Consider the following 15,906-nt stretch of genomic DNA (forward strand, 5'->3'; position numbering starts at 1 on the left):
GAGCTAAAACTGACTGACAAAATCCATAGAGTAGACAAAATATCCTGCACTGTAGTTTCTTCTGGAAACATGCCTCAGCCTCAAACTCATTTCTTGCAAATTGACCTCCTGTTACCATCTTGAGTCACCTGAAGTGTAAGCATTCCACAAATTTAGGCAAGTTACTGAGTCTTGAGAGTACAAAAAGACTAAAACATAACCTCAATGGTATGTAAGGCTTTGCTTAATCTAGAAATGTATCTTCATGATCCTTACTTACCAATCATGATACAGGCATGCATCATTACAATAAATTACCTCACTGAAATCCTGTTAAAAGTGTGCCTGACCTTTTTGCCTTACCTCATCCTTTATGTCTTCTTGTTGTTGGGCTGAGAATATCTCCATTGCAGCCATGAGTCTCATCATCAGCTCATCCACTGTAGTGTTACCTAACAATACAGGGAGCACCAAACTTTATTATATATAAAATTCTCATACATAACCTCAAAGTATTTAAGTTATTAAAATATAGATAATGATAAAATTAATCAGAAAGCAATAACTACAGTCTAAAGATTATAAGCTGGTATGTTAAAATCAAATTAAAATATTTTCATGTTTTCACTGAATTGCTTCACATGGTCAATAAGAAAGAATAAAGTGGTGCACTGGCAGTTGAAATTGCAGTAACACATTGGCAGCTGAAATGTCAAAAAAGCTGTAAAGGATCTTAATGAAAAGGATTTTTAGCAATATAAAGAGAAGAATTTCCAAGTCATGTACTTCAAATTTTTTAAGTCATGAAAATGTCTTCTTAATATCAGAAACAATTACTAATTATTTTAATGTCAGTGATTAGGCTAAGCACTTTACATATTATTTCATTTAAGCTATACAACAATTAACTAAGGGAAGGACAATGAGTTTTAAAGAACTCAAATAACCTGCTCAGCCAAGATCAAGCTGCCTCAGTGGTAAGGCTAGAATTTGAAACCGGTAAGTCTAAGGCAAAAGCCTGTTTTCTTTGCCACCTCTGAATGCTGTTTTTGCATAAATTATCTCCTATTAAAATTTTTCTGGTAAACTAACAGTAATTCAATTTCTGAAAACATTCAATTTCTTTTACTCCCTAATTTATATTTTCCTCTTTTGGTTACTTGAAGAGGCTATTTAAATGTTTGGTTTTGTTAATATTATTTATTCCCTATCCAAATTCATGGCGTTTGACAAACATACTATTCCCTGAATGCATGTAAGTCATTGTTATTTATAAGAATGCAACTCAGGAAGATAAATAAAGATAGGAAATTCTCTCAAACTTACAGGCAGAAAGAGAATTTTCTCCAGGAGTCTTTTGCATCACATTAGTGAAATGATCACCAATAGAATAATAAATAGCAAATATCCTGGGTAGTGTTTTCCAAGAGTAGGGCTTAAATGACATGATCTTTCTCTGGTTCTTTCCTCAGTTTTCCAACTATGATTATTGGTGGGATGGGGTGAGGGAACACTACTAGTGTTCAGCAAATGAAAATTTATTCATATCAGCACTGCTCTCTCAAATCAGGTACAGGAAAAAGATTATTTTGATATTAAGCAAATAGAACTGGTTTTGTGGTTAGAGTTCCAACCCAAATTCCACTACTTATAAGCAATATGTTCTAGTACCTAGAAAATGCCTAGTACCTTACAAGGTTAATAGATATTTATTTAATAAAAGAATAACAGAATGAGTAAATTGTAGCTAAGAATCAATTTTTGTATTTTCAAAATGAAAGTAATACTACCTCTGTTAGGGTCTTGGAATAGAGATGTGTCCAGTACACAGCACACAAAATTCCACTGGTAATTTTTATTAATACACATAACAAATAGCAAATGAGGTTTAGGAATACTGTTAATGTAGATTTTATCAGGCAACTCTCTGAATTTCCATATCTCATTTGCAAACTGCAGTGACTGAGATTCAGAGCATAGGAAACGAATACTTTATGGAGTAAGCTGGAATCACTACTGGGAAAAAACTATAGTTATACATGTGACTACACAGTGACCATTGATTTTCAAGGTTAAGCCACTGTTCCTTACTTATGGGTTAGCCTTAAATGGAAGACTCACTGCCAAAATGGGCTGGTAGGTACTCTATACCTAAACCTTTAACTGATACAAGATAGAGAAAAGGTACAGTGAATACAGTACACAACAAACTTACTCATTATATTCTACTGAAATAGTTCTCATAACTTTTTGATCTCAGGGTTCCTTTAACAGTCTTAAAAATTTGAGGCTCTGAAGTAACTTTTGTTAATGTGTAGTATAGTTGCCACCATTTCTAAAATTACAAAATGAAGTATTTAATGTATAGTTATCAATTCATTTAAAAGTAGCAATACATAGCTGGGTGTGGTAGTGTATGTTGTAATCCCAGCATTCTGGAAGGATGAGGCAGGAAAATCACAAGTTTAAGCCTTGCCTGGGAAACTCAAAGAATAAAGGGCTAGGGATATAACTCACTGTGAAGACTATAAGTTTCAACTTCCAGTGCCCCACTGCCACCACTACCACCCCCCCCAAAAGAAGTATAAATGTGTTACAGGTTAACATAAATATTTTTGCAGAAAAAAATGACTTTTTCTAAAAGACAAAATTAGTGAGAAGAGTGGTACTGATATAATACTTCCACAAATCTCTGTAGTGTCTGGTTCAATAGAAAACAACTATATTTTCATATTCACTTTTATGTTAAACTAGATACAATATGTTGCATTGTTTGAAATTCATGAAAAATAGCTGGCCTCACCCATATATGTAGTTGGAAAAGGAAGTATTTTAATAGGTAATTGTGTATCTTTGGAAACTACATTCAGACAAGCAGAAGTTTCTTCAAGTAGATGTGTGTGAATTCAATACTTTTATCAATAAAGTTTTTGGACTTTGTTGTATTAATCCATTGACTTTTTTTCCTAAAGAAATAGTCTCAGGCCAGGATATAGCTCAGTGGCCACAGTTCCTGCCCGGCAAGTGGAAAGTCATGAGTTCAGTTCCTGGTATAAATGAGAGAGAGAGAGAGAGAGAGAGAGAGAGAGAGAGAGAGAGACAGAGACAGAGACAGAGACAGAGACAGAGACAGAGGCCATGGTCTCACTATGTTGCTGAAGCCTTGAACTCAAAATCTGGTTGCCTCAGCCTCTGGAGTAGCTAGGATTACAGGCACATGCCATCATGTGTGGTTGTATTGCCTTTTGAACAAGGTCTTTTTTTAAGAAAATACTGGTTAGTGAGTTATGCATTTCTTCTGAATGCTGACACATTTCACTGTACAATATTAAAACATATTTGTTAATATCATAACTAAAGACCTTTTGAACAAGGTCTTTTTTAAAGAAAATACTGGTTAGTGAGTTATGCATTTCTTCTGAATGCTGACACATTTCACTGTACAATATTAAAACATATTTGTTAATATCATAACTAAGGTAAACAGAAAAGTATTTAAGCTATCCATCTTTTTGTAGAGGACATAAAGTTTTGCTTGAGAATTCAAGTTTTATTACTAGCAATAAACACTATCAGTTCTTTTATGTGTAAGTGACAGGAATACTTTGTTCATTTTATAAAGAATGTTTGCCAGCCACTCAGGCTACAAAAGCATAGTGTGCCTGTCAGTGATATTTTCAAGTAAAAATACTTTTTGGAAAAAATTGATCAGCTCAAGCAACTGCCTATGTGCTGTTCTTTGAGACAAGTCGTGCACATTGGGATGCTATAGAAGAAATGCTTGATCTATTGCCCACTGCGTCATACAAACCACCAATAGCGTTAAAATATAAAACAGTAATTTGTATTGCTCCATCAAGGACATTCTTAAATGGCTCTTTCTTTTCTAACTTCAAGTACACAGCAATGATGAATATATCCACTAATATAGTTTTCTACCATTGTCTCGAATCATGCTAATGTGACAAGAGTTTTGCCACAGCATTTGAGCCATTAGAACAAATGTTAACACATTTTAAAAGGAGGAAAAATGCCTATTACAGAAATGAAAATAATTTTGACCTTGCAGATCCTCTGAAAATATCTAGGCAACCTCTAGGATCCATGGTCCCACTTTGAGAACCACTAGCTGTTGCAATATTGCCTCTGACAAGGAAAGCTAGGGTGAAAAGTTTTTATTTTCATTATCTATTTATCCTATGTAAATTTGATCCACCAGTAGATTCCCTCATCCTCTGGTACTGTGGGTCTAACTCAGAGGCACTCTTGACACTGAGCTACATGCTCAGCCTTTTTATTTTTGAAACAAGTTCTGTGTAAGTTGCACACGCTGGCCTCAAACTTGTGACCCTCCTGCCTCAGCTTCCTGAATTGCCACAGTTACAGGCACATGCTGGTGCCTGGTCCCCCTAGGTCTTTTTAGACAGCTTATGAAACACAGGTTACAGAGAAAATATAAAATGCCAAGTTTGTTTCATTTGGGTTTGAAAGGCACTGGAATCTACATGTGTCCCTGCCCCACTAGACTTAAATGGGGCAGAAATGAAGTACTCCAGACTACAGGTTTCACTTCAAGCACTTGAAAGCCTTTTTCTGGTGGCAGAGAAGACACACTGCTTTCATTTAAGTTCTGTATGAACACAGTAATATTTTAGACTGATTCTTGGAGTGCATTTGTAACAGACAAAGAAGCTTCGTCCCCTGTTTTTTGGCTAAAGAATGTGTACACTGCAATTAAATCTATAGGGTTCCAGTAGCTTCATGCCTCAGAGTTGCATTATACAAAAGAATCACACAAGTGAGGAAAACTAGTTGTCACTATAAACAATCCAATTTGCAGTATCTAGTCACTAGATTTCATTAAAAATAAGCATTTCTTTCAATTAATCAGCATTACAGTAATAAATAAATACTATTAAGAAATGTCCTATTTGACAACTATATGACCTAATTTTTAGAGAATTTAGCAATTCTAAACATTTACATTGAGTATATTCCAAGAACTTGTAATTTTATTAAGATATTTTGCTCTACTTTTTATGCAGCATATTTCATCTTATACAGCACCCTGAAGACATTTTTCTTTGGAATGTTCTATATGCTAACATACAAAGATATTTATCAATAGAGACTGTCAGCTTTGATGCTTAAAATTGTAAACATCACATACACAACATTTCATTCCCCTGTGACATGTACTTTACCTTGTATCACATTTAACACTTCATTAGATGATCGCTTTCCCATTATAATCAGGAAGAGTGGAAACTGATCAGTTTTTTGAGTACGAATGGTTTGTACAACAACACTGCCAAAGTGTCGATTGCACATTGTTAGAAACCTAAAATAAGACAAAAATCCAAAGTAAATTCTGTTTCAGAGTTTCATAAATTTATTGGTACCACAACAAAACCTCACTATTACTTATGTAAAATTATACACTGTTTTGTAGGATACATAAAGTCTTGCTAATACTGAGTTTTCAATTAAATCTTAAATGCTTATCATATAGGAAAACATGGAGCATACATAAACCCTGTTGGACAGCATGGAATTCTCAGTCTTAAATATCTGAAGCTGTACCTCCTAAACTATAAAAAAACAAACCAAGTGAATTTCAAGAGAAAAAAAATTTTAAAATAGTACAAACAACAATACTCTGGTATAAAGATATATCAACTAGCATCAGTCTACGAAACAGAATTTAGAAACACTTTCACAAGTCTTTAGAATCAAAAATTTCACTTTAGAATTGTTCTCTTTAGTAGTAGTAGGTCTTCTAGTTTTGTACTTAGTATGAGATAAAAATAATAATTCTAAGCTTTTGACCAAAAAAAGCTCAGAGATATTAGCATACTGAAGTCTAGCATTAGTATTCTTAACACGATCTGGAATAAATGAAAAAACTGATAAAGCTTTTCTCTTCTATTAGAGGACTGTTTGAAATTAGCATTTCTTTCAAGAGAAAAGGGTAGCTTATGATATGTTTTCGGATCTGATGGTAAAAAGTAAATGTCATAATAATAATGAATTATGAAAGACCAAATGCAAATATAGAATGCTTTAATAAGATCCAATTTAATAAAGTCTGTAAAAATAATGGACTTTTAATAACACAGGTCACAAAAGGCAAAACAGTGGAAATTCTAGGGACTAGCCACTGGTACTGGCTTATTAATTCTTAATTATGTTCATGAAAGGCAACTTAAATCGTGTGTTTTCTTATGCCTTATGATAATATTTTAGGTAACAACTCCTCTGAAATGTATGTTCTAGTTGATGAGCAAAGTCCTGTTGTCACATGCATTAGAAGGTAAATCTATTTGAAAAGACAAACGGCATTAAAATGTCATGTGCTCAGATTCATTTGATATCCAAATTCAAAACAGAATCAAACCTCTTAATTTTTAAAGCCAATATATTTTTTGTCTATGGAAATTCAGCTCAAGTTAGGCAGACTCCTTAATACCCTGAGTTGTGGCTACAGAAAGGAGATCTTGTTAAGGGCTACCAGACCTGTCAGCAAGAGTGTCAAGACAAGTTAGCGCCACTGCACTAAGTTCATCGGGAGGCAGGTTCATATACACATTTAGAGCAGCAATAACCAGACCTCAAGGCAATTTGAAATGACAAAGCCTTAAGAAATCCATTGTCAGCCATGAAATATCAGTGCTCCCATGAAAATTCAAATCTTCACATTCCATAACTATTATGGGATAAAAAGTGCTCAAGAAGCATAAGCCTCTATACCAAATTTCACACCCATATAGCTTTAAGTCATCAACGGTGATGTATAGATCAGGAGACTAGCAAGTTGGGATCACATTTTTCTTTTTGCTTCTTAAGAAAACACCTGAAGTCAATTTTGACCTTGATCTGATCATTGGCAGTCTCTAAAATTAAACATGTCAAAAAACAGTTGGAATGCCACTTCTTACAAAAGACAGAAAATAAGTCTTTGTTGCTTTTACACCAATGGATTAAGTAGACATCATGCAGTAGATGCCCATCACAGCACTAGTCTCACATGAGATACTAAATTCTAGCTAAACAGAATAGCCCCGCCCCCGCCCCCCCCCCCCCCCCGCAAAAGGAAGGAGAGTAAGAAATGAGGGAAAATGGAGGGAGGGAAGAAGAAAAGAGGTTGGAAGGAGGGATGGGGAGAGCAAAAGAGAAGAGGAGGAGGACGGAAAGAGACACATTGGTTTAGTGGAAAGAGACAAAGGAAGGAGGCTAGCTCAGTGGTTTGTGGGTTTTTTATTTGTTTGTTTGTTTTTACACAGGGTCTTGCTATGTAATTCTGACTGGCCTGGACTTACTATATAGCCCAGGTGAACTCATGGTAATCCTCCTGCCTCACACCCCCAAGCGGCTTTGAGAATTTCATTTCAAGAATTTTTTTGAAATTGAAATTTCATTTCAAGACAATTCTGCAAGCATATTTAAGATCTTTGAAGTCTAGTACTCATTCAGATAACTACAAAACCCATAATGTGATCAGCACCACGTGATCCAATTACTTTAGGCACACACATACACACGTATCTTGGAAGATAAAAAAAGACAGCCATTTTCTCCTATTATAGAACAGTTGTCATTGCTTATTATCTCAGGTTTGTAGGAATCAGTGGCCTCAGAAACCATGAAATCTGACTGAAAAAAACAGAGTCCATTGCAGTGTATTCACAACTTTGGCCCTGCCACTAGGTACACTGGCATACATATATCTGTTCAAAAGGAAGAAAATGTAATTATGATACAGTTAGATTTCTCCTTCCAACCTCTTTTCTTCTTCCTTCCCTCCATTTTCCCTCATTTCTAGTTACTGGTTTTATTTTCATTCAAAAATAATCAATTAGCAGGTATCATATTAGGAAAATAAAAAAAAAGTACAAAATTAACTCCTGATGGATAAATAAGAAACCTATGATATTGTCCCTGGGAACTTGGAGACAGAGACAAGAATTTTTTTGTAATGCCTTCAGAGCTTTTGATTAAAGTGTTTGCCAATAGTGAATTAAACATAAATGCTAAATGTAAAATAAATCTTACATAAAATAAGTATGAAATTTCAAACTTCTAAAACAATCTCAATCAAATTTGCCTTTATTATCAGTTTTTTGTTCAAATATATCTTTTTCATCTTGTAATTACTGGTTGGGTGGGTAATGTTTTAGCCTTCTAAGTAAAATTAATAATCTGGCATTTGTAAAGACTGAATGATATTTTAAGTAGATGTGTATGCTGCTATATTCATAACTATCCACTACACATTTTTAAAAATTATTATAAATATGAGACAAACATCCTAAAGCATGTCCATGAGGGAAAATAGTCCACAAAGTAGAATTACTGGGCAAAGGATAGAAACATTTAATGACCATTGATACACATTACATTTCTAAAAGGATAGTATAATGACTTTCTATGAAAATAGAAATATTGTGTCTTTGTTATAAAGACAACCAAACTAAAAGGAAATTTTAAGAAAACAGGATAAAATTTGAGAGGATTTAATTTAAAAAAGTATCTATCACCTGTTTTAAGGCTTAGCCTTCCCAGCAACAGTAAACTATTAGATTATGTCAATAAATAAGTAGAGTTTTAAACATCTATATAATTTATTCTCTTCCTTATACTCTTTTTGGGAACAGGATGGTATAGGGAGTAGGTCCTTATGGATACTAGACAAATGCTCTACCACTAAGCTACACCTAACCTGCCTCCCTAAGAACTATGTAATTTCTTAATCTCCTTATTATCTATAAATTACTCAAGGTGAAAGGCTTTAAAGCACTGACAATTTAATGACAGGGTATAGATAATCTATAAGGGACTAATTTGTATTACAGGAGGTGAACAATAATTGTAAGTAGATAATTGGCTTTATCTCCTCATAACAGGTTGAGCATTCCTAATCTGAAAGTCCAAAATCTGTTACGTAGGCAATCAAAAAATTTCAGATTCTGGAGTATTTTGGATTTTGGATTAGGGATATTCACTCAACAGGTTCTCCCTCCAAAAAGGAGCAGAAGTTCATTTCTGTTCACTTCAACATGTTTAAATGTATGCAAATACACTAAAATCCAAATTACTCTGAAATCTGAACACTTCTGGCCCTAAAAATCTCAAATAAGGTTCAAACTAGAAATCCTACAATCTTAGTCGAGAGGAAAAATACAGAAGAATTAGTCCAACTATTTGAAATGCAGAAACTCATTCTCTAGCAATGTAAAGAAAAAATTAATTTTGTAAGGTTGTGTAAGAAAACAAAAATATATTAAATTCTATAACATTTCTATTTTGCCTTTTATAAAACAATAAGTATTCATAAATGCCTACTAAATGTTTGACAATTTTTGTCCTTTGAGCACTAAGACTATTCTGGCTTTGATAAAGTCAGGGAAAACTTTGTATTTTACAGACAATATCATAATAATTAATAGTATAATAGCTGATACCTAATAACTATCTAAGCTAATACCAAGTAGCTGACTACAGCTATATGGACAACTACTAGAAGAGGAAACCAGACAGTTTTTAAAGAGGAACTAATTCTCTCTCATCTATCCATTTCTTAATACCTAGTGTCTACTAAATGTGTTGCATAAATGGGTCAGTTCATGCATCTGTAACATTTATCTTCACCACCACAATGTTGACCAATCTTCCTTTTCCTCTTTCAGCTACATCTGAAAACAATTTAACTAAAAGATGAGCAATGTAAAAATTATGATCTCCAGGGCCCCCTTTCCTGTGCATCCATCACCACGAAGTCATTTATACCTTCAAAATAGGTACAAGTTCATGATTCTAATCTTGCCTTACAATTTTTAGCAAGCTGAAGTTTTTATATGATTTTACTGTCATTACTCACTGACTTTAAAAAGATGCAAGATATAAAAAATATTAACGTATTAGAGAAACTGGGAATTACTACAAGCAGCATAGTCAAGAACTAAGATGCTGGAGTCAACAAACCTGATACTGTCACCTACTTGTTTCCTTGGATAACTTACTCTGAGTTGATCCTCAGTTTTTTCATTTATAAAAAAAAAATGATACCTCATTCTGGAATCAGTCTGCAAATTAATAAATATTATTTCTTTTTCCTCTCTTTTCTGTGCTTTCAAGTTGGCTCTCCCCACAAGTTAAAAATCTGGTGAATATTTTCTACAATAAGTTTACAGTCATATAACTTCTAGAGTATACATCAGCACCATCATAAGATAATGGTCCACTTTAAGGTAGAGATTTGAATATCCCCCCCTCCATTCTATGTTGCTGTGTTCTGGTCTGCCAAATTTGGGGGCTTTAATTTTATTATATGAAACATTTTCAATATAATTTTATATTAGTTTGTTTCTTCTAGAACTCTGATATTTTTATGTAATTTCCTTATGCAGCTGAAAAGAAGTATCACTACAATAATAAAATGATGTCGGGGAACCTTAATAAATTTCATACACAGGAGGGAAGACTTAAAAATATAAAAGACCAGGGGCTGGGGATTTAGCTCAGCGGCATAAGCGCCTGCCTTGAAAGCAGGCAGTCGTGAGTTCGATCCCTGGTACCGATAAAAAAAAAAAAAAAAAAAACGAAAAAGACAAAAAAAATATATATATATATATATAAAAGACCAACAGCACAAAATATTAACACTGTAGTCACTTGTCAAAGTTTAATCAAGAATCAATTTCAGCCCAATCCTGGATAAAAGTTCAGTTAAGCCAGCTAATAGTTGACAGAGTTGGTCAAAGGAGCATGCTAGCTACCATATGTAGGCCTTTCCTCCCAAGTTTTATATTTGTTGTGAGTTAGATCATCAAAAAGAAATATTTAAGGACAATAGCATGTAACTTCCCTAAAGAATAAACAAAGATTTAATCCAAAGCCCTCTGTTTTTACAATGACAATATAAACATCTATCTTAATCTGTTTTCTGCAAAATAAAAAAAAAAAAAACCCCAGACAACAATTATGTCTATTACTTTTCCTAATGATTTGCAAATAGAAAACCAAGCAGCAAAATTAATCCTTCAGTTTGGTGTTAGGAATTCTTCCGATTAACCTATTAGATTTTGATATATCAGATAATAAAAGCTGTGAATGGCAACCTATTAACTCTGGAGCATAGTACCTGGCACATAAGAGAAACACAATAAACATACATCGAATAGGTAGATGAGTGAGGATATGCTTATGACATTCTTTTTTTTTTTTCTAGAATTTCAGAGCTGAATTTAGTGTCTTGGTACAAAACTTAAATCAACTCCAGTGCTTATGAGTACTGTTCTATTTACTACTGTTAAGCTTTCATATATTTTTCTGTTTTACACTATATTTACTTCTGTATAGTGAGCACACACTTTTTAAAGTAGGAAACTATAAATGCTAAATACAAAAAAAGACACATACATAGGAGAAAAATAAGACTGTTTTCCCAAATCAAGTTCTCATTTCGTACATAGTACTTATAAATATTTTGTTGAATAGGTAAGATGGTAGAATAAATGCATCAGTGAAAACTAGAATAAATGATGATGAAATGATTATAATCTGAGAAACACATAAATATCTGGATATTCAGTATATCAGTAAGCTGGCCCTCAGTCCCTTACAAAATCTAGAAAAGTTGTTTAGATAAATGGTTTATGAGTACTCAGGAAGGAGTATAGATGAATACGTGGAAGAATAAGTCATTAAGAACACATTATGCCTAGCTGGGCATGGCAACTCATATCTGTTATTCCAGCACTCTGGGAGGTAGAGGCTGGAGGGCTACAAGTTTGAGGCCACCCTGGGCAATTTAGTAAGATACTATCTCAAAATATAAAATACAAAAAGAACTTGTTAGCTTAAGGTAAAAATCCTGAGTTCAATTCCCAGTACAGGAAAAAAAGAAGAAAAGAGAAGAGAAAACAAGACACATTATTATATGCTGGACACGATTCAATAATGAGCTTACTAAACAATGAATTCATGAGCTTTCCATAAACTTAGATGATCTAGACACGTGAGGAGATGTTTCAAGGATCTTTTAGAATAAGATTCACAGGAAATTGTATAGTGCTACAAAACTGACAGTGGTCTTAAACGGTTAACCACTCAATTTTGTACTGAGGTACAGAAATAAAATATATACATACAAAGAAATGCACTGAATGTTTATTCTTTCAAATCAAGTCTATCACTTAATTCTAATAACTCTTTGAGGAATGTGGTTTTATCTCCATTTCATAATAAAAATACATTTTAGAAATCTATGTAACTTGCTCAAGGCTACTATAATGACTAGTAGTATTGTCAAAATCTGAATCTTTGAATAAATTCAAAGCTTTACACATTCTTTTTTTTTGGTACCAGGGATCGAACTCATGACTGCGTGCTTCCAAGGCAGGCACTTACAGCCTGCTTTATGCATTCTTAATCATTATGCTGCCCGTATTCTTTCAACATTCAACAAATATTGAGCCTTGTAATGAAAAATAAAATGTTATGTACATGTACTGACTCCCCATGATGTACATAATCATTATGTACTACACAAACATGTAACATAAAACTAAAAAAATAAGATTAATACAACATTTACCCTTATGAAACATATTCCATGAAACTTATACTAGAAAAAAATTTAAGTAGAAAAAAGTAGTGGTTTATTATGGAAAACTCAAATAGAGTATTGTGAAAGGAAATGAGAACAGGGAAGTATCCTCTAGAAAGATTTATCAGACCTTTCTAGAGAGGGGACATTTAAACTGAGACCTGAGTCATTTTTCTTTCTGATGATTTCTATTTTCTCAAACTAGTGAAGACATCTGGAAGGTTAGCAGGGACCTATTTGATGAATGAGGAGTTGTATGAAATAGATTACCCACTTGGAAAAAACAAAGACAAACAAACAAACCAATACTCAGAGAATCCCAGCAGGCTTGCCTAGCACTGTTGACTGCTCAGTCGTCAGTGTGATTTTCTACAGCAGTGTTCAACTATAAGGGTACAGCATGGAAGGTGAATAAAGTGACTGTAATGGTGGAAATTTAAAATATCAGAAGGAAATAATAATGATAGCTCTCAAAATTTGGGACAAAATAAAAATCAGAGATAGGAAAAGGTAAAGAGAGTAAGAGAAAGTGGTGAGGGTCAATAGATTGGAGGGAACAGGTAAATTTTTAAAAAAAACTTTATAAACACATTTTCTTTTAGTGGTTTTCTTCTGTAAAATATAAACGAATGTTCAGAAACAAAGCCTTTACCATCAGTGATTCTTGAATGGCTGAGTGGTAGAAAATGGTGATCAAAATCAGATGTGTGAAATCAAAATACATGAGCTTTCTAAGGATGACCACATGCAAGCGTGAAAAAATAAGAGACGAAAAATTTTCTGGAGATAGAACTATCTAGGAACTAAGAAGATTATCAAGAATGAGACAGAAGGGGCTAGGGATTTAGTTCAGTGGCATAAGCGCCTGCCTTGCAATAGTGTGGTTGTGAGTTTGATCCCTAGTACTGATAAAAAAGAAAAAGATCAAAAAAAAAAAAAAAAAAAAAGAATGAGACAGGAGTAAGAACGATAAAGAGTTAAGGTCTCATTTGTAAGTGATAAAATTTGGGAAAGCTAATACAACAGAATCTGAACCCCCAAAGATCTTGTCAATCAACTGTATTAGGACAGAATGGCAGATATCCAGTCAAATATTGATTCAAGTTAGAAAACAAGTAGGAAGTTTCAGTTGACTTCATGAGTTCAACAGATTGTGTATAGCACAAGACAAACCTTATCTCAAGCATTATGCTCAATCCTTGCAAATTTAGAAGAGGCTGGGTTTAGATACCTATTTTACGAAGAACAGTAGAAAGAACTAATTATACTTGGTTACAAAAGGCAGGGGAAATATGGCAAATGAGAGTTATGGTTAAATTGACATTGGGCTGTAATGAAGAAAAGTTAGATTTACTTCAGGTTACTTATAAAACTAGAAGAAAAAAAAAGGAAACATTTATGGAAGGTGTACACAGAAGAGGCACTGTAGCAAAGACCTTTCCAGCTTTTAGAGCAGCCCAAAAATCGCTATGTTTTGAAGTTTTATCTTTCTGTCCTGGAAGTAGTTAGGCAGAGGTCACAGCAACATCAGTTAAGCATATAATAGAAAAAAACGCTGCAAAAGTACACTCTATGATTTAGTGAATCTCATATTTATTTGTTTCTGAGCAAAATATTAATATTATTTTCTCACATTCCACTTATATTCCCTAAGGGGAAATCATTATTCAGTAATTACTCAATACATTTTTATTGTTGAATTGTCTCACATGGCAAGGTCATGGGAAAAGAATTATGTATCAGAAAAGCACAGGTAAGTAGGGTGATCTTGGGTTAGTTACTAACTTCTCTGAACCAAAAATAATTTCTTTATATGTGAAATAGAACTTTTACTATGTACCTCATGGAACTGTGACAGATTAAATGAGATAATGTATACAAAGTGAGTATTAAATCAGCTCGTATCTATACAATTTAGCACTGTAACTCAGTAGGTGCATAATTAGTATCTGTGGCTGTTGTGTATTTTGGCTTTTTACAAAAGCAGTAGTGATAGTCTTACTCTTAGTTATTGATATTTTTTCAATAGATGGCCCTTGCTAAAAGTGCCAGTTTGGAAGATAATTCTAAGTGAAAAGCTGCTATCTTTCAGGGTGAAAGAGGTAAAAGCAGGAAAATGATCATGATTTCATTAGATACATCCTATAAAAATCACTTTGACTAAATCATCACAAGTTGGCTAGGGCAGCATGCCATAACTGATCTACAAACTTTAATATCGTTTATTTTTAAAATGAAAATTTTTGCCTCTCATTTTTTAATTAAAAATAATTGTGTCAAAATCATAATTTTAGAGATAAAAGTTAAAGGTGTCAGGTCAGATAGGTCAGCCCCTCTATTTTTAGAGATGAACAAAAATGATCTAGAAATGTTATACCACTTGCCTAATATCGCCTGTTCTTCGTATTTCCAGCATGATAGAGCCTCGATTTTTAATTGCTCAACATTTTATGACTGACATCTGACAGCATAAACTAAAAGTAAGTGGTTTTGTTGAAAAGTATAGTTTTTGTTTTTGTTGTTTGGTGCCCAGAATCAAACTCAGGACTTGCTGTTACCAGGCAAGCACTTAAACCAATACATCCCTGGCACCTGAAAAGTATAATTTTTTAAGAACAGTAACTGAAATGTTTAAATATATGTAGATTTTACTTAAAGACTAGTAAATTTTATACTCGCACAGCTTTCATAATGGCCATGTAGTAAATTTCTGTTGCTGACACTGTTGAGTAATTTATACGGGGGTTGTTCAAAGACTCCAGGCCCTCATCCACTATGGGGATCGGGAGCCTAATTCCTCAGACTGAAGCAATGAAATCAAAGCTTCTTCATTTTCACACATAGCCCTGTCTCATTCTTTTCTTAGCTGAGGTGTATAGAAACATATACATCAAACAGGACTTTTTTGGCGCTAATCATGTATCAAATGCATGAAAGAGCCTATTTAGGATTCTTTAAGTTGTTGCTGTGGCCACAAAATGAGTTAGCCTACAGTAGATAGACTGACAGATAGTTTTAAAAAGAAGTCTCTACAATGAACCCTTTATCAGCCAACCATACAAAAAACTGTCTTTACTCTCTATTACCCTAATGCTATCAAGTTCATATAAACATATGTTTTAGGAAAGGATACCAATTCTATTCCCCAATAAATTTAACATAAAAGAAACAGACTTCACTTTATTCCCCAATTCCAGACAAACAGAAACTTTTGGTGGTAATATTTGATGAGTAGATCATTAAGCTTTTTGGCCACTAAAACTTCTTAGAATATCTATCCAGACTGACAGACAAATACTGGAGAAAATGTCAGAGGCACC

At 33.7% G+C, this 15,906-nt stretch overlaps 1 protein-coding gene across 4 annotated transcripts in view; it reads right to left on the reverse strand.

The window, feature by feature from the left end:
* Positions 1-15,906, reverse strand: part of Faf1 (Fas associated factor 1) — a 459,740-nt gene that overhangs the window by 91,199 nt on the left and 352,635 nt on the right. For all 4 annotated transcript variants that reach the window (XM_063236491.1, XM_063236490.1, XM_063236492.1 and 1 more), the window contains 2 exons: positions 5,184-5,320; positions 343-431 (listed from right to left, as the gene is read on the reverse strand). In XM_063236491.1, coding sequence (XP_063092561.1) covers positions 343-431; positions 5,184-5,320 — 226 coding nt within the window. The remainder of the gene's footprint in view (positions 1-342; positions 432-5,183; positions 5,321-15,906) is intronic.

The sequence above is a fragment of the Cavia porcellus genome, unplaced genomic scaffold, assembly GCF_034190915.1.
Source record: "Cavia porcellus strain 051 isolate PalLab524CR breed Dunkin Hartley unplaced genomic scaffold, mCavPor4.1 scaffold_25, whole genome shotgun sequence".
Classification (NCBI taxonomy): domain Eukaryota; kingdom Metazoa; phylum Chordata; class Mammalia; order Rodentia; family Caviidae; genus Cavia; species Cavia porcellus.